This window comes from Caretta caretta, chromosome 4 (assembly GCF_965140235.1).
Source record: "Caretta caretta isolate rCarCar2 chromosome 4, rCarCar1.hap1, whole genome shotgun sequence".
NCBI classification, from domain to species: domain Eukaryota; kingdom Metazoa; phylum Chordata; order Testudines; family Cheloniidae; genus Caretta; species Caretta caretta.
The window spans coordinates 69396873-69420378 of NC_134209.1; the positions used below are offsets into that span (position 1 = coordinate 69396873).

Consider the following 23506-nt stretch of genomic DNA (forward strand, 5'->3'; position numbering starts at 1 on the left):
TGTTCAGCCCTGGTATAAGACTGGAAGAAACATAGTTGGGGATAACTTCACCAGTGTTCAGCTTCCTGAAGATCTATTTAATGAAAATTTGACTTATGTTGGAGCAAGTCAGCTGTACAGAATGAGATGCATCCACGTTGGAGCAGAGAAAAACTGCCATCAGTGTTCAGGTTTGCTGGGCCACTTACCCTGGCTTCCTATGTTCCAAAGAAGGGCAAGTTGATAATAATACTATCGACGATGCATCATGACAAGGTTCTAGGAGGAGACAAAAAGAAACCCCACATAATTCTCCATTATGACACTAAAAGTGCTGTCAACAACATGGGCCATCTTGCAAGAATGTACTCCTGTGGGTGCAAGATACAAAGGTGGCCAATATTTCTTTTCTTCAACATGTTTGATGTTGCTGGCATCCCAGGTTCCTTATTTGAGTCAGCAGTGATCCTGCTTAGCACCACACTCAACCAAAACAAGGCACTTATTTCTTGTCAGTCTAGGAGAATGACTCGAAGATGCACATATAAAGAGAAGAATCCTTGATATCCATCATCTCACCATGCCCATCAAAGCAGCACTCTCATCCCTTGGCTACTATAAAAAAACAGATACCATGGGATCACCCTGCAGACTTGGCAGTGGAATCTGCCACATTTGTTTAAGGTCATTTGACCACAAGAGCTGCAAGCAATGTGGAGAATGCAGTGAATTTGTATGTGCTGACCACGCCACATCAATGCTGGTGTATGAAAACTGCATGCAGGCTCACACTGAATGAAACTCCAGCTAGTTCTTTCAATTTGCTAGTTAAATAAAGGTTTTTCTCCCTAAAACATTAAAGAATTGTTTCTGATTTCTGAACCCATTTGGGCTAAAGATGTCAGCCTCACTCCCTCCTTTGTTTTCTCCCACTGCTGTTTTTGTGCCTTTCCTACTCCTAACATGTGTCTTACTATCAAGAAGCATTTATAAAATATTTTACATTGTAATATATAATATTTAACACTGTAAAGACCACTACATGGACTAAAAACACATATTGTGGACTAGCTGGATGGAGGCAATTAGATCTCTTTCCTACTCTGGGTGTAATCAGGGCCCCCAGTTTGAGCATACTTTGACCTGTTCTAGGTTTAATCTAGGTTATTACTTTTTAGTGTGCTGTTGAATTCTTTTAGTGGTTGAAAGGTGTGTCTTATGGAGATACCTGAAGATGGAGAGAAGGGACTCTTCTCCTTTTGGGAGGGTGAACCAGTGTGTTGGTTTTGCTGTTGAGAACACTGCCTTTAGTTCCCTCAAACATGTATTTGAATTGGATAAACATAGTGTGCAGGGCAAAACATAACTATGTTGACTGAAGCTATCATGGGATAAGAGGGAAGGTCCTCTCATGGATTGGTAACTGGTTAAAAGATAGGAAACAAAGGGTAGGAATAAATGGTCCATTTTCAGAATGGAGAGAGGTAAATAGTGGTGTCCCCCAGGGGTCTATACTGGGACCAGATGATACAAAACTACTCAAGATAGTTAAGTCCCAGGCAGACTGCAAAGAGCTACAACAGGATCTCTCAAAACTGGGTGACTGGGCAACAAAATGGCAGATGAAATTCAATGTTGATAAATGTAAAGTAATGCACATTGGAAAACATAATCCCAACTATACATATAAAATGATGGGGACTAAATTAGTTGTTACCACTCAAGAAAGATCTTGGGAGTCACTGGATAGTTCTCTGAAAACATCCACTCAATGTGCAGCGGCAGTCAAAAAAGTGAACAGAATGTTGGGAATCGTTAAGAAAGGGATAGATAAGACAGAAAATATCATACTGTCTCTATATAAATCCATAGTACGCCCACAGCTCGAATACAGTGTGCAGATGTGGTCACCCCATCTCAAAAAAGATATATTGGAATTAGAAAAGGTTCAGAAAAGGGCAACAAAAATTATTAGGGGCATGGAACGGCTTCTGTATGAGGAAAGAGTAATGAGATGACTAAAGGGGGAGATTATTGAGGTCTATAAAATCATGACTCGTGTGGAGCAAATAAATAAGGAAGTGTTATTTACTCCTCCTCATAACACAGGAACTACGGTCACCAAATGAAATTAATAGGCAGCAGGTTTAAAACAAAAGGAAATATTTCTTCACACCATGCACAGTCAACCTGTGGAGCTCCTTGCCAGAGAATGTTGTGAAGGCCAAGACTATACCAGGGTTCAAAAAAGAACTGGATAAATTCATGGAGGATAGGTCCATCAATGGCTATTAGCCAGGATGGGCAGGGATGGTGTCCCTAGCCTCTGTTTGCCAGACGCTGGGAATGGGCAACAGGGGATGGATCACTTGATGATTACCTGCTCTGTTCATTCCTGCTGGGGCACCTGGCATTGTTCACGGTCAGAAAAGAGGATACTGGGCTAGATGGCCCTTCTGTCTGACCCAGTATGGCTGTTCTTATGTTCTTAAGGAAGGCAGTCTTTGATATGATGTGGACCTATCCAAGTGAGGGCTTTCTACTCAAATACCAGAACCCTGAATTGGATCTGAAAGTGCGTGGGAAGACGGTGTAGGTTGTAGAACACTGGCGTGAAATATGGTCTAGTGCTTGTTCTGCTTAGGAGATGGACCACTGTGTTGTATCTGTTACAGTTTCTTCATGAACATCTTGTCTAGGTGGAAGTAAAGAGAACTGCAGAATACCAGAGAGGAAGTGACAAATGTGTGAATTACTGTGGCTAGGTCTCTATCTGAAAGAAACAGTCTCTTTGCCAGCCAGAAGTGGCAGAAGCTGGACACTATCATAGCTGCTGGGAACAAACACCCTCAGTTACAGGCTTACCAGCTCCTCAAAGGGATTACCTCTACTGATTGACACTATTATGCATAGAAAATGACTTTCCAATCCCAGTGTGCCAGATTCCCATCTCTCGTCAATCAAATGAGGAGGTTTCACAAACTTTGACCATATTAGACAAAAGCCCCCTTACCACAATAGTATATAAGTGGGAAAAGTTTAGGGAGAAAGTAAAGAAGGGATTAATATTTGATGTAATTCTGCCTCCAGAGGAACTTGGCAGGCACTGAATTTTTGGTTTCATGAGGAATTTCACTTTCAAAATTTGCAAGACAGAATTAAAACATTTTTTAGAATGCCAAAATTATATATGATATAAAATGGAATATCTAAAGATTCCATTTCAAAAAGGCTGAATGTTGAATGAACTGGATATTTCAACCTTATTGAAATGTTTCTTCTCTTCTTTCAAAGCAAATTCTTGTTGAAGTTGACTCATTAATCAAAAGCAAAACATTTTGCAGAAATCAGTATTTACTGATGGGAAAAAGGTTCCACTGGAAAATTTCCAATCAGCTCTACTCTCTGTTTCCCCAACTGATTATGTCTTATCTGTTTGTGTCCTTTAAAATATAAGCTTCATGGGGCAGAGACTTTCTTTTAGTTGTCATGTTCAAAGCACATAGCTCAGGTCAAATAGTAAATGAAAAGACTTCATAGAACATTTTAGTGTTCTTAAAAGACTCAGACATTAGCCTGGAAATTCAAATGAATGGAAATATACAGTTAATAGAACTCAAATAACTGTAACTCTACTTCAGTGCCACCCACACTATCCTCAGAACAGGTGTCTGAGACCAGGATACGAAGTTGTAAGACCAGGAGACAAATCCGCAAACAATGCACATCTCAATTGAAGCAGTGACCCTAGAAATTATAAAGTGATTTTATCGAACTATTTCAATCAAGTTCATAGAGATTGTATGCTACTATAGCATTTAAAATAAAATGAACACTAACTACAGAAAACTGTTTGTGTCTTATTTTGAACCATTGAGTATATGGAAAAGAAAATCTCTGTTCATCAAAAATGACCGATTCAAGACAAGTGTTTGAGACAAATCCCCCTAATTATACAGAATTATGTTGTACTGAAACTGATCATTAATATCTGAGGCTATAAACCTCTTAATGGCTGAACTAAAATTTATGTTGACACACCTGTGCACCGGGTGGAAGACAAATCAAATCACACTTATGTAGCAGAAATATACATTCAAAACCAAAGTCGTATATTCCAGAGTTTCTTGATTCTACAAGCAGCAACATAAGTAAAGTGGATTTAAGTTGTTCCCAGCTCCATGCTATGAACTACTTGAAATTCTTACAATCAGAAGTCCTTCATCAAAATGTTTCCATCTTACACACAAGGCAGACAGGAATCCTGGATGGCAGATTGGCAGGAGCTGGACAGGCATTAAGGTTGCATAGGCATCAGGAACTGTATGTGTTTCCAATCCTTTGTAAAATTTTCTTTCAACGAGTAATCTTATTTTGACTTCCAGGCCAAGCTTTTGAGAAAACGGCAAAGTTTTCTTAGGACTTTTTCCCCCACAACTAATAAACATTTACAGCTGTACCTCCAGTTTAACAAAGTTGGTTTTGTTTTGTTCTTTATTTTTGGTCTGGACGTTCAATTTTAAAATTGACTGCAAAGACACTATCAGTATAGATGCATTTATAGACAAATAGGATAGTGCTACTTAACAGCCATCCTATACTAATAAGGGAGAAAGCGCTCCCATTTTGATTGCCACACAGAAAAAAAATCAGACTGTAAGAGTGACACTATCAGTGCATGCTCAGAAACTGCACCATCCTAAGTAATTTTTAACTATACTTTGTGCAAGTTTTTATTTTCCTACTGAGGAATAAAGATAATAAAGGTAAGTGCCCTTGGAGGAGTCAAGGAGACGTGACTTTAAACCTGAAGGCCAAGAGTTTCAAAAGTTAGGTTCCAAAATAACAGGCTTGATTTTCAAAAGTGCTGAACACCTATTGCTCCAACTGAAGTAATCAGTGGGAACTGCTGCATGATCAGCACTTTTGAAAATCAGGTCACTTATTTAGGAGCCTAAATCACAATTTAGAAACCTAACTTTAGGCTCTTTTTGAAATCATGACCTAAAACATTAGTTTAAATGTCTAGTTACATTTTTATTAAAAGCAAATTTATTTGTTACTGAAACAGTTTTTCTGTAGGCTAATATATGTATCTAACAAGTGTCATTCATAACAGTCTGCAGCCATAAAGAGGCCTCGTTTTGCAGTCCTGACCAGCAAAACTCCCATTGACTAACAGCCTCTTCCTTTCCCATCTCTTCCTACACTCTCAGAAAATATTCAGCCTCCCATTTCACATACTCTGTTTTTCAGGGATTATAAATTCTAATTCGATAGTATGAGTCAATATAGTCATGTAATGTTTAAGAAAAGTTTTGTAAATGAGTTCCAATAGTTCATGGATTAGGAACCCAATCTTATGAGGATCCAGGGACTTCTGTATAGATTATTTAGGTTAATCTTTCTATCTACCCAGTGGGACTCAGTGCTTAGTTTAGAAGCTACCATCAGAGATGCTTAGTTTTGCAGTTCTCAAACTGTGGATTTGTGTCTCCAGGGATAACACGCTTGTTAACAGCAAAAATATTTTTAAGTAAGTAAATAATATATAGAGGTGTGAAATAACATTATTGTCAACCATATTGTCCCTCCGCAAATTTGTGTACACAGATTCAATCCTTTACCTCTCTCTAAAAGTGCAAAGTTTCAAAAAGTTCAATGAATAGAAGATTGTTGTTGGAATAGATCTGGACAAGGAGAAGAAGTCTGGAGATAAATGTGAGAAAGGAGGGACAAGCAGTAGAAACAAAAGTGATACTGTTTGAGCAGCATATTCCAGAAGTCTTGAGGTCTTTCTGAGTGTAGCCTTCATTGATTTGAGATCTGCCACTAGAAGGGAAAACCTATCATGGCAGCAGGCCATAAGAGAGACCCAGTTTGGGAATATTTTAATGAAGTTCTTCTACCTATGAGTAAGACAGGTATGTGTGCAAAATGCGAATGGTGCAACAAAGAACTGCAAGGACTGGTTGCCTGAATGAAACATCATCATGAGAAGTGCTCCTTTTCAGGAGGAAGCTGTGTTGAAGATGATGAAAAGAACATGTCTGAACATGCAGGCTCTTCAGGTTGGTAAACTTTTTTTATTTCATACTTCTTTCTTAAGGACTGCCTGTCTTCCTTCTAGACTATTCTTGAATTCTCCTGTTTGAGCTAAAAATATACTTGTTACTCTATGATACTATCATTTTAGATGGAGTTGTGATAAAAAATAAATAGCTGAAATAGGCAGATCTTCCTTTTATAATTTCACTTTTAAAGTAGTACTAAGTGTCAGAGAATGCAATGAGTAACACTAAATGAGCAGTATGGAAATAATAATTAAATAACTGCATTGACTTATTTTGTTTAGGAGAATCCATCCTGAACATACAGGATTCTGAAAACTATCCACCTTCAAGATCACCATCCTTTTCTATAGTTATCAGAGTTATCTGCTAATTATAGTGTTTCAGTCACATCATGTATGTCACATAGCCACAGTATATCACCTGTAGCAAAAATCTCCATCATCCAGAAACAACCACAGGTAAATTTGTGATAAGAACCAGATTACAAAAAAGAGGTAATTGATGAAAAAATTGCCTGGCTTGTTTATGCAGCCGACTCTCCTTTCCGTACGATTGAGAACCCACACTTTATTAACATTAAGACCAGGATACAGTCCACCCAACAGAGCAGGTGTTGCAGGCAAATTCTGGATAAAGTTTAAGAAAGAAATTGAGCAGTGTGCAAAAGGTCTAGAGGGTAAAATTATTAACCTGAGTCTTGATGGGTGGAGCAATGTCCACAATGATCCTGTTGTATGTGTTTGTGTGACAACAGAAGAAGAGAATGTCTTTCTTTCAGAAACAATTGATACATCAAGAATGCACACATAGCAGAATACTTACAGGAAGTAGCAGTAAAGGCTATAAAAAAAAACTGTGGAAAAAAATTCAGATGTCTAGTACGCAGCTTGGTCACAGACAATGCTGCAAATGTACCCAAGATGAGAAGAAATTATTTAGAAAACAGTGAAGAGAGTCCCAAGCTAACAACATATGGTTGCAGTGCTCATTTGATGCACCTTCTAGCCAAAGACTTCAGTGTTCCAGAAATAAAGGCTAATGTTGTTGAGATTGAAAAATACTTCCGTAACTACCACTTTGAAGCAGCTACTCTGAAAAAAAGTAGGAGAAACCAAGCTAACTCTCCCACAAGACGTGCGATGGAACTCAGCAGTGAACTGTTTTGAGCACTATATCAAGAACTGGTCTAATCCGATGACAGTTTGTGAACAAAATCGTGAAAAAATAGATGGCACTGTCACAGCCAAAGTTCTCAACACTGGGCTTAAGAGAAATGTTGAACACATGCTGAGTGCCTGAAGCCTATTTCTGTAGCCTGGAACAAAATGCAGGGAAATAGCTGTTCTATTGCTGACGCTGTTGAAATTTGAAAGGAACTGAGATCTTAAAAAGAGAAATATGCAATGACAGAGTTAAATTACAAGCATTAAAAAAAACTAATGGGACAAGCACTATCTCATTTTCTTGCCAATATTCTCAATACTCGGTACCAGGGTTAAACCTTAACTGCTGAAGAAGAGTGGTTGGCTATGACATGGACATCCAGCAATCATCCCTCCATAATGCCAACTATAATAAACTTCCGAGCTAAGGGTGAACCATTCAAGAAAAATAAGTTTGCTGATGATGATTTGAAGGAAGTCACACCAGCGAACTGGTGGAAATCACTTAAGCACTTGGATTCAGAGACTGTTGATGTGATAATCTCACTAGCTTCTTCTGCCGGTGTAGAAAGAATATTTTCTTCTTTGGGCTAATTTATAAATTGAGAAATCGTTTGGGACCTGAAAAAGCAGGAAAGCTTGTTTTTCTTCTCCAGATTATGAACAAACAGGAAAATGAAGATGAAGACGACTGAGTTAACTGTAGAAGCCAATATTTTAAGTTTCTCATGTTGACCTGGCTGACATAGTAGATTTAATTTTTGTGGGTTTTTTTTCAATATTTCATTTAACTGTTTTAGTCAAAAACAATTTTAACAAAAACAAACCTGACTTTAAAAAACTTGAATGTTTAACTAAATTCAAAAATTCATATGCTTGTTTTGTTAAAATATTGTGTTTGCTGTGGAAGAAAAAAAATCCAGAATACATAACATTGTTGTTTTAGTTAAATAAAACAATTTAAATGTCTGTCTGGTGGTGATCTCCTCCTAATACAGCATGGCAAGAAAATCCTCCAAATATTAATGATTAACGTCTTGAATTGGAGATATTTATGAAGTCACTGGGAGGTGAACTATCTGCATCAATTATCTTTGGTAAATGAAATAACCAAACGATCATTCATTTTCTGATTAGCTGTAAAACTAATCTGAAAAGTTTTACACTTTAAATAAAATAAATCACTTTAAAAATGTATGGTGTGTACCTTCTAAAAATGAAACCTACATCTATCTCTGAGTTGTGAAGAATATGTATTAAGGTTATAACAACCAACAAGAATGCACTTTTATGCAGAAATCCATGATTAAATCGAGTCTTCCTGACTAGAGATTTAAATCATGATTTCATAGAATCATAGAATATAAGGGTTGGAAGGGACCCCAGAAGGTCATCTAGTCCAACCCCCTGCTCGAAGCAGGACCAATTCCCAGTTAAATCATCCCAGCCAGGGCTTTGTCAAGCCTGACCTTAAAAACCTCTAAGGAAGGAGATTCTACCACCTCCCAAGGTAACGCATTCCAGTGTTTCACCACCCTCTTAGTGAAAAAGTTTTTCCTAATATCCAATCTAAACCTCCCCCACTGCAGCTTGAGACCATTACTCCTCGTTCTGTCATCTGATACCATTGAGAACAGTCTAGAGCCATCCTCTTTGGAACCCCCTTTCAGGTAGTTGAAAGCAGCTATCAAATCCCCCCTCATTCTTCTCTTCTGCAGGCTAAACAATCCCAGCTCCCTCAGCCTCTCCTCATAACTCATGTGTTCCAGACCCCTAATCATTTTTGTTGCCCTTCGCTGGACTCTCTCCAATTTATCCACATCCTTCTTGAAGTGTGGGGCCCAAAACTGGACACAGTACTCCAGATGAGGCCTCACCAATGTCGAATAGAGGGGAACGATCACGTCCCTCGATCTGCTCGCTATGCCCCTACTTATACATCCCAAAATGCCATTGGCCTTCTTGGCAACAAGGGCACACTGCTGACTCATATCCAGCTTCTCGTCCACTGTCACCCCTAGGTCCTTTTCCGCAGGACTGCTGCCTAGCCATTCGGTCCCTAGTCTGTAGCTGTGCATTGGGTTCTTCCGTCCTAAGTGCAGGACCCTGCACTTATCCTTATTGAACCTCATCAGATTTCTTTTGGCCCAATCCTCCAATTTGTCTAGGTCCTTCTGTATCCTATCCCTCCCCTCCAGCGTATCTACCACTCCTCCCAGTTTAGTATCATCCGCAAATTTGCTGAGAGTGCAATCCACACCATCCTCCAGATCATTTATGAAGATATTGAACAAAACCGGCCCCAGGACCGACCCTTGGGGCACTCCACTTGATACCGGCTGCCAACTAGACATGGAGCCATTGATAACTACCCGTTGAGCCCGACAATCTAGCCAGCTTTCTACCCACCTTGTAGTGCATTCATCCAGCCCATACTTCCTTAACTTGCTGACAAGAATACTGTGGGAGACTGTGTCAAAAGCTTTGCTAAAGTCAAGAAACAATACATCCACTGCTTTCCCTTCATCCACAGAACCAGTAATCTCATCATAGAAGGCGATTAGATTAGTCAGACATGACCTTCCCTTGGTGAATCCATGCTGACTGTTCCTGATCACTTTCCTCTCATGCAAGTGCTTCAGGATTGATTCTTTGAGGACTTCAATTTAAATCCATTTGATTTAAATCAAATCCACCCTGCTCGTTTATTGTATGTAGTTATAGACTATGTGAAAAAGTAAGCCGCATACTTAAAATTACCAATAAAATACCTCTGTTGTGAAACAAACAACTTTTGGTAACAGAAGGGCTTTCAACTGATTAATAGTCAGGAGCTGTGTTGAAGTATATGTTATGTCTAGAAAGAAGCACATATACCAAGTACCATTAATATATCTTTCTAGGAAAAATCATCACAAAAGCATACCTTTAACAACTGAATTTGAATGCTTATTGCTGCAAATCATGTAGTCTTTCCCACTTCACTTCAAAGTACGAGTTTTGTGTGAATAGATTACATATTTATAATTTATGAAGGAAGAGGTTTTTATTTTTTTAAGGGCAAATTGCATATGAGATTAGTTACATAATCAAATTATCATCAAATGATGCACATCGAGCATGAAGTTATAAAAAATGACTTCTGCCTAAAACAGTGTGTCAGTAAGTTTACACTGAACCTGTAAAAGTGATTGCTGATAATAATGGAATTAATTTTATATTTTCTTTGATCCATCTCTTCTTTTTAAACCGTTACAGAAGTAATGTTCAGAAAGAAAAAATATTGCTTTATTGTTAATCAGTGGGTAGTTTTTTTCATATTTTTAAACACACAATAGACATCTATGTAGGAGATATTGGTGCATACCATTTTATTTTACAGACTCTTTGTCAGTGTTGCTTTTTGTGTAGACCTTGTTGACCAGACTATTTGAAGGGAGAAAAAAGTTCTCTCTTTGCTCTTTCTTGTACAAATATGCACAAGCCAAGAATGTGATTAAAACACAGAATGGTAAGAATGAACACTGAGTTTCCTTTTCATCAGAAATATATTTTGTCAAATAACTAAGTTTTTAAAGCATTATAAACTAGATTTTCCCTCTATTCCACTTAAATTATCAGATTTCTGATAAATTTAGCATCATAATTACACAGACACAAACCATGCACTAATGCGTACAAGCCTCAAAATGAACATGTCTTTTGTTAAATTGAGGTCACAATGGCAACATGCTGGATAGAGTTTACAAAAAATTTCTAAGTACTTAACAGTAGAGTTTATTTTGGTAGCAAACCCAAGAAAGCAAAATTTTTGTGAGTTTGTACAGTAACTAGCTGGAATGGAAAACTGTATTTCCTTTAAAGTTGGTGCTCATTTATTTTGTCAAGACTACATTGAATCAATGGGGATACATTAAGCTGGCTATTTTTTCTTAAATCATGAAGGTGAACCATTCCAGTTGAAGTGATGAAGTGAGCTGTAGCTCACGAAAGCTTATTCTCAAATAAATTGGTTAGTCTCTAAGGTGCCACAAGTACTCCTTTCCATTCCAGTTGGTTATTTAGTCTCACACTCTAGTTGCTGATTACCTGAAACATTTTCAGCCATTCCTGAAGTCCTGTAGGTGGCTGGACAGATGAAATCCGGCGCCGCTGTTGTCCTTGGCCATTGGCTGCTCTCAGGTCCCCAAAAGTAGTAGGTGTTGCAGAACATGGCACAAGCCCAGTAGTGCTATGATACAAATAAGTGAAAGTCACAGAAATTATTGCATTTTGAAAAATAAAATGTCTATATACTTAAAATGCTTTAGTACAGCAGTTACAAATCAGAATTAATATAAAATAATGTTTTGATTTTTATGTGAGATTACCCAGGCAACAACAGTTTGAACAGTCTACTTTATCATTCAAGGAGTCACTCTCATCAATACAGCTGTTTCTGTCATTCTAGTGTTCATCTTTCTGCCAGGAAAAAAATGGGTAGCATCCACTGAAGGCCAAATGAATACTATCAACTGGCCAGCAGGGAGTGCTTATGTAAGAGATGCAGTAAGACTATATATCCTTTCACTCTAGGAAGACCAAATGTGTCATGTTTCCTGTGGGCCTGGTCTCTGGTGATGCGGAAAGCAGGAGTTCACAAGTCTCAACTGTAAAGGTAAAACATGTTGCTGCCTCATTGCCAAACAACAAAATAATCCATTATCTAAGTCCTTGATATATATTTTGTTAGCAAGAGGCTATTACTATTTTATAATGATAACAGAATAGTTTAACTTCAATATATATTACTGTATTTTAAAAGTTTGCATATTGATGGATTAATACCAACTTCACTATTTCAGGGGGGTGGGAGGGAGAAGTTGTGCCCTATCTACACACAGTTTTCTCACATATTTAAAAGATCAGACACAGTAATATAGGTTTCTGCCTGAGGTGTGTGGTTTTTTTTTTTTTTTTTTTCCCTTTCCTGAACTCCATTCCATCTGACTGGTCTAAACTCCAAGAGAAGGCTACCACAGTAATGTTGTCCAGCCATCAATTTTCTCTCACCTTACATCATGTAAAACACTTCATTTACAAGATATCTGACCTGCATAGTCCCTACTTAAGTTTGGATCACCTATTTAAAACATAGTTATCTGTACAAACTATTGCAGAACATGTAGAATTCAAATACACTGGAGATACCTAAACATTTTGTTTTAAAATACTTAATATTTTGCAGTAAATCTAGTCCTTTAGCTGATTTGCTCTTCAGGATTTCACTGGACAGAGTATTGCTGTAAACTGATGCAATATAGATTTATTTGTAACTAATTTATTTAACTAATTTTGTTTTTATTTCTTTTTTTCCCCAGTATGTACCAATAATTTGCATAAACTGATGAAGATTAAAGACTGATAAGAACAGGTTTATTTCTTTATTTGTTATTTCAATGTAAACAAAAGCTAATACAGAGCACTTTATTTCACAGAACACAGTTGTCTTTTAAGGACATTCAGCGAATGCAAATAACCCAATGGGGTTTTTTTTAATGGGTGCAAACAAACCCCAGGTTCATCAGACCTGTGAGTCTTTCCTTCTAACAACAAGGAGAACACACAGAAACATTGAGATGCAAGAATTAAATCATTGTACCTAAACAATATTAAATATAATATGATCAAATGACTCAAAAAGTCATTAGACTGTCCTATATTATTTATGAAAAGGGTTTTTTCCTGTATATAAACTCAACCTTCTGAATTCCAATCGAAAGAAGACTTAGAAAAGTCATGCTTTTAAGTTAATCCATAATACTTCTAAAATCAATGACTTTTCTATCTAATTCTATTCACCCCTGTGCAGAGGGCCAGCAAAAAGCCAATCCAACACTTCAGTTCCAAAATAAGCCTCTGTGAATTAAGCTTATGTGGAATTTAACTGGTGCATAGGTCTTGTACTGGTCCTGTGCACAGGAGCTGAATTCTACCCTTGGTGTGGGTGAACAAGCAAAGGCTATCTGTGTTTCTGAGAGACACTATTTTCACATCTTCTCAACTGTCATCAGTAGGACCAAATATGGTCAATTTCTCTAGAAGGTAAGTATCTACAGAGGCTAGCTTTTGAATGTTGGTGATAAAATGGGCTAGAAAATTAGAAACTTGTTCTAAACAACATGAAATATAAATGCTGTCTTTAGGCTAGAGGCATTAAAATACATATTTGAAGTAAATAAAATGTTTGGTGGCTGTTTATTTTAACGTAGGGGGTGTTATACCTTTATTTAAATGTCTTTCACTGCTACATTGGACTTTTTGGTCAAAACTGCAGTCATCCACAACAGAAATTAAAGGAAACTCTTTTTCGTTTGAAATCACATTAAACATGATCTTTATTCATACTTTATTCTTTTTGTGTTTAGAACTTTCTGAATGTTTGTTTTCATTCTATTAAAACATAGTAACATGTTCTAGGAAGCTGGACAAGTAACAATTCCTCTGAAAACAAGTACATATATTTTGACAAACAGTTTACTTTACTGAATTGTCCTTTTTTGTGGACACCAAGGACTGTGTTATATGAGGAACTGTGACAGAAAGAAGCAGGTTTTTGGCAGAATGAGTTCAGAAAACTGAGAACAATTGAAAATAATATACCAACTAGAGAGATCAGAATGGTTATATTTGCTCACTAACAAGAGAAGGTCTGTTGTTCTTTAATGTTGCCATTTACAAAACCAAAGACCAAACACAGAACATATTTTCCCACATTTTCTGAACTTTTCATTTGTGCAATAAGTCTCTTAAATGGAGAGACGTATAAAACGTAATTTACACTTTCAAGATACATCAACAGTGTTGTATTCAAGAACTGACTTCCTAAGCCAATTTTAACTGGAAAGTAGCAGGAAAAGTTTTACAATGATGCAAATTCCAAAATGATGGAATGCAGCAGGACATCAGAGAACAATTATATCTAGTTGTTATGGCAACTATTGAGCATACTGTAATGTATGCATATAGACCATTTGAGATCTTATCTTTAGCAAATAAAATATACTTGCTAATTCAGAAATTGCCCTATTCTACTTTCTTATTCATGTTGATTATTATCTTACTCTGCAAGGAGTCTCATTGAAATAAATGGAACTACTTGTGCACTAACATACTAATAAACATGAGTAAGGGAGAAGAATGGGGACTCAATAATACCATAATGTTAGGTAGCAAGTATTTTTTTGTAATTTGCTTAGGATCATATGTTCAGTTCTGCCTACATAAATTTCCACTCAACTATTTCAGTTGCCTTAGTAAATTGATACATTTGATCATATTTTGTAAAAGCCTTTCTTTTTAGAAGTTCTTACTATTAAGTCCCTTTTAAAACTGTATTGATTTCACACTTTATTTTGAGAAATGCTTCTGCCCTGTAGAAAGCTCTTCAGAGATGGGCAATATATTAGAAATTGAAAGCAAACCTCAAAAGAAGAAATACGACTTCGGCTACTCTATTAAAACTCAACTTCAGTTACCATAATTTTAACCAACTGAACTACATGCTAATAGTGATAATACCACCAGTTCTCTTCTATGGAGTTAACGTTTAAGATGAGCTATGATTCAGGTTGAGCAGCTGGAAAGACAGGATGTACACATAAGAATCATGACCAGGTCATCTGTTATTACATTTAATTACCTCGTGTATTCTGAGACTTTGCAGGGTTTCTTTCCCAGAGAGAAAGAACGGACCTCGGAGCCATGGTCCAACTTTCTCTTCATCTGCAAGGTGAGGAGGGGAAAAAAAACACCCCAAAGATTTAGTTGTATGACCAGCATAAATCATGTCTCTAATATCTAAAATGAACACATTTTTCCTTTTACTTTAATTCTCATTTTCATAAGAAACCTCCATTAATAAAATAATTTAAAATAATGTTCTAGTTTACAACTAGAAGTAACAAATGTGAAATAGTGTTAATAAGTATCTATTTTATGACTAAAGATACTTAAAACTATCTTAGTTTTTATTTGGATATAACTATCTAAAGGTTTATTTAAAAAACTGATCTTTGTGAAATCTCTGGAAAGAATTCCACCCCTATTATTTCAGTTTCATAGCTATTATAACTGTAAAGTCTGAAAATGAGAAGTGGGTTACATTTTGGATTGTCTCTGTGTACTGTAGACCAAATGTATATTTTAGGCATTAAGACAAAAACATTTCAAATACTTAAAAATGACTCATCTTAACATTTTTAATTTAATATTTCAAACATTTATGAAATCACACTGACTTAAATGAAATGACTTAAAGAGGATATTGACATTTTCACAAAAGGGGTAGAATGAAAAAGAATAATCTCGTCTAGAATGTCACCCACAATTAGATATGATCAAAAAACAAATAATGATCAGGGCAGCTGTTAAAAGGAGAAGGAAATCTGCAAAAATTACCAAAGAGATGGAAACCAGTGAAAGGCATGTTCATCCAGCCAGACAAATAAGGATTACTTGCTGCATATGCTGGTAATCTTCAACCACACATTTTATGCCAAATAAAGTTTTGTTTTTATTGTAAGGAAAACATTTTAGCCATTAGTAGAGCAACAACAGCTATTGGCTGCAGAATGTATAAACTACCTGTGTATCAATTTGGACCTTAAATATTTTAAGGGTTTTTAGTTTCTCTAATTTAATCTGTTAAAATTAATGGTTTTAAGTTGATATCTTGGATGTGTAATGCTAAGTGGTTCTCTGTTTTTTAAAATGTTGCAGATATTATAAATTCATCTTTATGATTGGATTCAACCATTTATTGTACCAGTCTTCCTTCCTAAAATGAATTGGTTTCTCTACAGCTATAAAAAATGTTTGCATTAGAAACATTTTCATTTAAAATATTCAGACATTTACATGTCACTTAATAAACATTCAATAAAGCTTTTGTATTTTGTTCCATTAGTAATTAAGAGAAAGGACTACTCAGGTTATACATACTCATTAAAAAAGAAAAATAGCTTGCCTTATAGCTAAACCTTGTTTTCTTGCCCATGCCTCACATGGCACACAAATAACCATGTCACCATAAAAACGTTAAACAGAACAACAAACACAAAAACCCCACATAACAAATCCCAAATGCAAGAACCAACCCTACCCACTCACTCCCACTGCCCACCAAATTGTTCTAAGGAACACTGAGAATAATGGAGACCATCTTTTAGCATTGTACAGGAGCAAGACAGCAAAACCACTGAAGGCATAAATCTCATTTGTTTAGTATAACACCATACTAGAGGAATCTTATAGTAGGAATCTTAAGGAAGTATTTTAATGTTACAGGAAGTTTTTAATCTCAGTTAAAAATTAAACTGATTTTCCTGAGAGAATATCTTCACACCAATGCTTATATTTATCTTCTAGTTCCCTCTCTCAAAAGAAGAGATTTACCTTTTTCAAAAGCAAAAATTGTTACATATAAGAAATATAATGCCAGCAACAGTATAAGCAGATATATTCATTTATTCTTCGACAAGCGCATAGAAAATATTCAAATCAACATGCAGTCCTATATTTACCTAATAATGACATTTCCAATTTCCTGTTTTCTCAATTATTTTAAGAAACTTTTTCATCTGTTCTTATCAGCTTAGTGACATATATGCGCTTTCAGCACCTCACAGGGTGCCAACTAAATTCATTGACACAATTGCATTTACCATACTAAGATAAAACTTTGTTTCCAGAAGATTGCTCTAGTGATAAAATTTAGATTTCAAGATGATTTTTGTGGAACTGAAAACTTGTATCAGAAATACTCGAGAAAACATCCTCGTGAAATAATTCTCTGTGAATATACGTACTAGAGTCCTTAGTGTTGATTTACTGAAATAACTGATCTTGCAGTCAAAATATCAAACTGTATTCTGCATCATTACCAGAAATACAGAGTGGTATCAAAGTCTTCCATAGCACACTGCATTACATGTAAATATCCACATCATTACTTGCATCTTTTTCTACATTCACAGCAAAATTAAAATAAAATAAGCCTGAGAGACAGGTAAGGTACAGAAAGAAGATTTACTAAAGAACAGTTATGCATAAAGTGCTTTCAGGTTAATGTATAGATGAGCTGCATTTTGAAAGTCAAGCAGTTTATTTGAAGGTAAATTCTCAGATCAACATATCACTTCTTACTCAGATTCCTAAAATAAAAGCTTTTCGCATCTCATTTAGCCATTTCATTATTTGCCTTCATTCATCGTGTAGAATAGAATGCCAGGCATCCAGCCACCCACCAAAAAGAGAAGATACTGCAGCCATCTCTGATGATACGGATTTTTTTCTTCCTTAACACAGACACATACACACACACACTCTCTCTCAAACAAGAAACAACAGATACTTACTTTGTAAAAAATCATTTTTAAAGTGCCGTAGAAACCCATGTTTTCTGTATTTTTTCCCTTCAGTGATTCTGTGCCCCCGAGCGTCCGACTGCTTGGTAGTCTCTGACAATATAAACCTTTTTCAGGTAGGTATGTCACAGACTCTAATGTGGACATGCTCGGGCACGTCAGAAAAGGAAGATTAGGCAGCAGAACCAGCAACAAAACTCCACTGTAAAGGCAAATGAAGCTCAGTATCAAACTGCTTCTCGGGGCACATACATACATGCAGCTTGCTGGAGTAGAACTTGAGGGAATAATGGGAGAGAGGGGGAAGATTATTGGAGGAGACTGTGCCCTGTCAAAGCCTTGATTTAACAGATTCCTCCCTTAGCAGCAGAGGATCAGATTACATCTTCCCTCGTTTACGGAATGGTGCAGTCCAACCTTCAGCAATGCAGGCTGCACATCAATTATATGGTGCTCAGCTCCGGGGAGCCTGTAAGCACAGAGTACAGGAAGGGCTTGAACAGGAAATTAAATAGCCCCCACACCAACATTCCCCTCCTTAAACTTATCTTCATCTTTTCTTTGAAAAATAAAACTGATTTTTTAAAGTAGCCTTGGAGGCTGGTAGAATATTATCAAACCATTTTTTTATATTTGAAAGTGCAGCATGCTTCAGATTTTTCCAGTTGAAGCAAGCAAGCTCATTGCCACTTATTGCAATTATAGTGTAGCCCTCAGCCAGTTAACTGGACTTTTACATTAGTGCTTTCAGTGGACACAAATTAGTACTTCAAAAGTGCAGTTAATTTTAAAATAGTTTGAAATATATTATTTGCCAAAAAGATGTTTGAAATATTCTGTTGGCGACACAATATGGTTTGGCAAATTTAACACTTCCAACTTTTAAAATAGAAAATTATGTAATACAGATTAAAATATTTATTACTATAGTGACTAATCTGTAAAATTCAAGAGTATGTTCAAGTTTTCCTTGGAAGGCAGTCCTCCCAATGCACCTTTAATATTCTGTGCATCCTCTTCCCAGAAAATCTCCCTATTTTTAAAATTAGTTGAGGGTTATACAAAACCCCCCAAACATTAAAAAGCTTCTAATGTCTGCTTCTGGTGTCCACACACAAATCGTCTGATGGTTTCTCTCTCACACTTAGAAAAATCTTAAGGAAAGCTTTGAATATTTCACACACAATTTTCCAAACAACATTTTTTGTTTTACAATTACTTGATACAACTATCCTACCAAAATTGATACAGCTGTTCAATAAAGTTTGGGAAGAAGAGACCCCACCTGAACAGTGGAAACATGGAATAATTATCAGATAAAGGGTGATCTTACTGAATAACAACTGGAGAGGAGTTATACTACACTCTGTTGTAGGGAAAGCCTTCTGTACTATGACACTGCACAGGATGAAAGAGGCAGAGGATGCAAACCTTTGAGAAGAACAGGGTGGACTCAGGCCCAAGACATCCCATGTAGATTAGATATTTACACTAAAGGTCCATCATAGAAAAATGTATAGAATGGCAAGCTCCACTCTTCATCAATTATTTTTATTTTCAAATGGCATTTGACAGCTTGCACTGACATATATTATGGAATATTTTAAAATCCTATGGAATCCCAGTTAAAACTGTCAATATTAACAAGGCCATGTACAGAGATGCCAATTGTTCTGTGAGGGTGAACAACCGGACAACAGAGTGGTTCAGTGTGGAAGCTGGCATGGAACAGGGCTGCATTTTATCTCCATTGTTGTTTGGCATTGCTGTAGATAATGAAGAAGTGTATTAGCAACACAAACACTGGTATAGCAACTTTGCTGATGATATTGTGCTACCCGGAGATACCCCTGAAAAGATAGAGACAGACAGACAACTTGGCAAAAATAGCAAGCCAAATGAGGCTGAAAATTAATTATGCTAGAACAAACATTACTGAAACCCAGACATCAAGCAGTAACAGCACATTAGAAGGCAAAAATATCAAGGAAGTTGAACAGTTCATCTACCTGGGCAGCACCATTTTAACCAAAGGAGACCTCAAGAGGAAGTGAGACATTAACGATAGGACAGGCAACTCAACAAAGTATTGCAATCAAAGATATACAGCACTAGAACAAAACTGAGAATTTTCAGTTTAAACAATCTCAGGGCTAATATATGGCTGCAAGAGTTGGAGATCTACTAAAACAGACATAAAACTAGACACCTTCCAAAATAAGTGCCTACGAAAGATTCTGAACATTGACTGCAAAGACTTCAGCACCAACGAAGAGATCTGAAATACCACCAACCAGCTCTTTCCACCAGAATCAGAAGGAAGCTCTAAATGTATCTGGGGCATGTACTCTGAATGCCAACATACAGATTCCCACACAAAACTGTCAAGTGAAAACCAGCTGTTGTGAGGAAATGAGGGTATCCAAGAGAAATGTTAAGAAGAACCGTTAGAAGGGAGGACAGAATAGTCAATCTCAAGCAGGAAATGACAGACAAGAATGGAAGAGACTGGTTTCCGTCCTGTCCACCAACTTTGGCGCAGGAAGGATGTACAAAATATGGGTTTTTTTTTCAGTTTGTGAAAAATGTAGGTTTCTATAACCATAAAGGAGAACTGTATAATCAAAAGTTCATTAGATGCCTGTTAGCCAAAGGGCATTACAGACATTTTGGGGTGCAGTGCAAAATCCAGGGGCAATGCCTAGATGAGAATCTTATTTCTCCTCAGGCAGGGCCAGCTCTACCTTTTTTGCCACCCCAAGCAGCGAAGGAAAATGCTGCCGAAGAGGGAAGTGGAGGAGCTGCTGCAGGCGTGCCGCTGAACAGGAAACAGGAGGAGGGACTGCCGCACGCGTGCCGCTGAAGAGGGAAGCAGAGGGGCTGCCGCAGGCATGCCGCCGAAAGCAGACGCAGTGCCACCCTTTCCCATTTGCCGCCCCAGGCACCTGCTTGCTAGGCTGGTGCCTTGAGCTGGCCCTGTCCTCAGGAGTAGGATGACAACCCAGGGGCATGTCACTGGGATTTTTAGAAGAGAACTTTCCCTTGAGCCTGCTTGGAATTTCCATTTTTCCTCTCAGTTAAAGTTAGAAGAGATCTGATAAATTGGGAGTTTCTTTCCCCCCACGTCTCCCCACACCTGGCCAAAAGAGAAGACGTAGCTTCCAGCTTCCTCTTCTGAGAATGATTCTGGAACTCCTGAACAATTGTGTTGTTGCTCCTTCTGCTATACAGAGGGTAAGAAAGTTTAGAGATGTCAGTCAAGGAGCAAAGTATCCCTTAAGCTCTGCATGCCTGCTCCATGTACCACAGAAGTTCTGCCTCAGAAAAGACATGCAGTGCCAAAACAGCACCCTGTTACTGTCCATCTTCTATATATGTATTTATGTAGCCCCTAAACTGTAGAATCTAGGTGTCTCCCAAGTATTCACTGATTTATTGTCAACACCCATTAAGTGGAAAAGCATTATACTCATTTTACAGATGGGAACTGAGGCAGAGATTAAAATGACTTGCCCAAAGTCACAGGAAGTCTGTGGCAAAATGGGAATTCTACAAATCAAAGTAAATCAAGTTTGCCGTTGATTCCCAGGAAAGAATTTTCCCAGTGGAATTTTTTGAGCCTAGATTAAAGAACATAATTAACATCTCTGAGCTGCAGGCTGAACAATCTGAGAATTCTAAACCTAGCAAAAATACATTCAAATGAGGCTCTCCATAAAGAGCTAGACATCACTTGAAAGGAAGTAAAGGAAGAGCCTATCCACACAAAATGGTAGTTTCCCAGCGAAAGGAAAAGACTAAGCAGACAGACCCTAAACAGTTTCAATATTCCAGAGGACAAACTAAGCTGGATATGGCTATGACAGACTGACAATATCCTGATCAAATCTTATGGAATTAAGCTAAATTGTACAGAATTAAGATAAATCTTATTGAATTAGGGTTAGTAACTTTAGGGTACATTGTATTAAAATGAAATCGTGTATGTGTTGTGGCATTGTATGGACCTTCTTTAGTAGAAAGGAGAGGATGCTCATGAACTTCCTCTGTTATCAGTTTTTGAAGCCACCCTTCCCCCATGGAGATATACATATGTATTAATTCCAAGTGGATTCTCCAGGATCAACAGACAAAAAAAATCAACCCACAAACTAAACCCAAAACATAACAGAATCCTCCTACAACTTTTGGATAAAAGCCTGGATTTTAAGCTGACTCAGCGCCTTTTTCCTGATCTAGCAAACGGACCGGACCCCTTGTCTATGGAGGGCCTCAATCCTTATGTAAGGATTGGAAAGACTTTGACATAGGTAAGAGTGTGATGAACTCTCATGAACTTGTAACCACAAAAAGCCCCTAGGGTGGGGTGATGCCTGGTAAACTTATTAGCATATGTGTAGGTTCTTTTATGGGTTTAAATATGTTTTTTCTGTAATACTAACTTTATTCTTAAGGTAAAGAGCATCTCCCAACTAAACTAGCCTTACATCATCTTAAACTCTGCCCATCAAATCTTGGCATTTATACTATTATCCATTAAGCCTCAGTGCTGTGTATTTTATGAAAACGGGATAGCTCAGTGGTTTGAGCATTAGCCTGCTAAACCCAGGGTTGTGAGTTCAGTCCCTGAGGGGGCCATGGGGGGGGAACTGGGAATTGTGCCTGCTTTGAGCAGGGGGTTGGACCAGATGATCTCCTGAGGTCCCTTCCAACTCTGATATTCTATGATTCTATGAAAACAAAGTGGTCCTGAGCTGACTTCATACGTCAGATGTGAACAAAGTTGCACATGTCTCAGGAGACTTAACTCCTCCTACTCTAACACAGTTCATGAGGGAAAAAAAAAAGGCACATGATGGATGTACATGGAAGATTTAAGATCACTGTTAAAGGAATAAACAGCTATGGAAAGTAAGTTAGCACCGGTACTGTCAGGGTAAAAACAAGCAGAGGATATTATTGCTTTGTGGATTCAAAAATTGCATAGCGGAGCCACTTAAAACCATGGATTTGCCTCTCCCTGTAAATCTGCTAACTCACTCTGGGACTAGTGAGTTCTCAGCCACAACAGAGAAAATGTATAGGTGATCAACATGGACAAGCTCTACCCATTTACTAAAGATTACAAGATAGACTTTATAACCTAGGTGGATGTACTTTTCAACAAAATGGGCTCCAGGGTGAGGTAGTCAAGTTATCATTAGCAGTTTTCTTAGGAGGTTAAAGTAAAGTACTGTGTTTCTATTTTACTTTTCCATTTTCTTCTCTTCTGGTACATTACTGATGATTACTTTCCCCCACTGCTCATGATTGCCAGTCATTCTCTGATGAAACAGCCCCTCCCCCACAAAACTTGTTTTACCTATTAATTTCTTTGCTTGAATCATGACCATTATATTAGCCCAAAGAGTCACTATTTGCCAATAGTTATCACACAATAGAAACTTAGTTTCTCTGATATTATTTAGTCTAAATATAGGGTGTAATACTACTTATTCTAATTATATGGGAAAAATATATGGAAAGCTAAGAATTGGCAGATGCAAATATTTTAATGGTGACTATATCTGGCAATCTAGTTCCCTTCCTTTTTGAGGAAGAGAGGAAACATACACACATGCATAGTCTACTAAGGATTGTTGTGCCAGCCAGAGTGACTATGGGTGATGGCACTGCACCAGGTGTTGTGTAACAACGTTCCCAGATCTTGCTCAATCCTACAAATCCATGAATCTTTGAGCGGCCCCCTGGGTGGCACCAGGTAAGGTCAAGGGGTGGCGAAACACATCTACTCTTCCACTGCTATGGGTGGTTTGAGAGGGGGTAGGAGAGAGAACAAACATATAATACCCATTTTCATCTTTGCCTGACGTGCAATAGTCTT

At 37.4% G+C, this 23506-nt stretch overlaps 1 protein-coding gene across 9 annotated transcripts in view; it reads right to left on the reverse strand.

Annotated features, from left to right (window-relative positions):
- The window catches only part of FBXW7 (F-box and WD repeat domain containing 7), a 249601-nt gene that overhangs the window by 28488 nt on the left and 197607 nt on the right, over positions 1-23506 (reverse strand). For 7 of the 9 annotated variants that reach the window (XM_048847365.2, XM_048847368.2, XM_048847366.2 and 4 more), the window contains 2 exons: positions 14898-14980; positions 11306-11447 (listed from right to left, as the gene is read on the reverse strand). In XM_048847365.2, coding sequence (XP_048703322.1) covers positions 11306-11447; positions 14898-14980 — 225 coding nt within the window. Of the gene's footprint in view, positions 1-188; positions 259-11305; positions 11448-14897; positions 14981-17613; positions 18005-23506 lie in introns of those variants that run through there. The other 2 variants (XM_048847371.2, XM_075127737.1) reach the window with 2 other exon arrangements.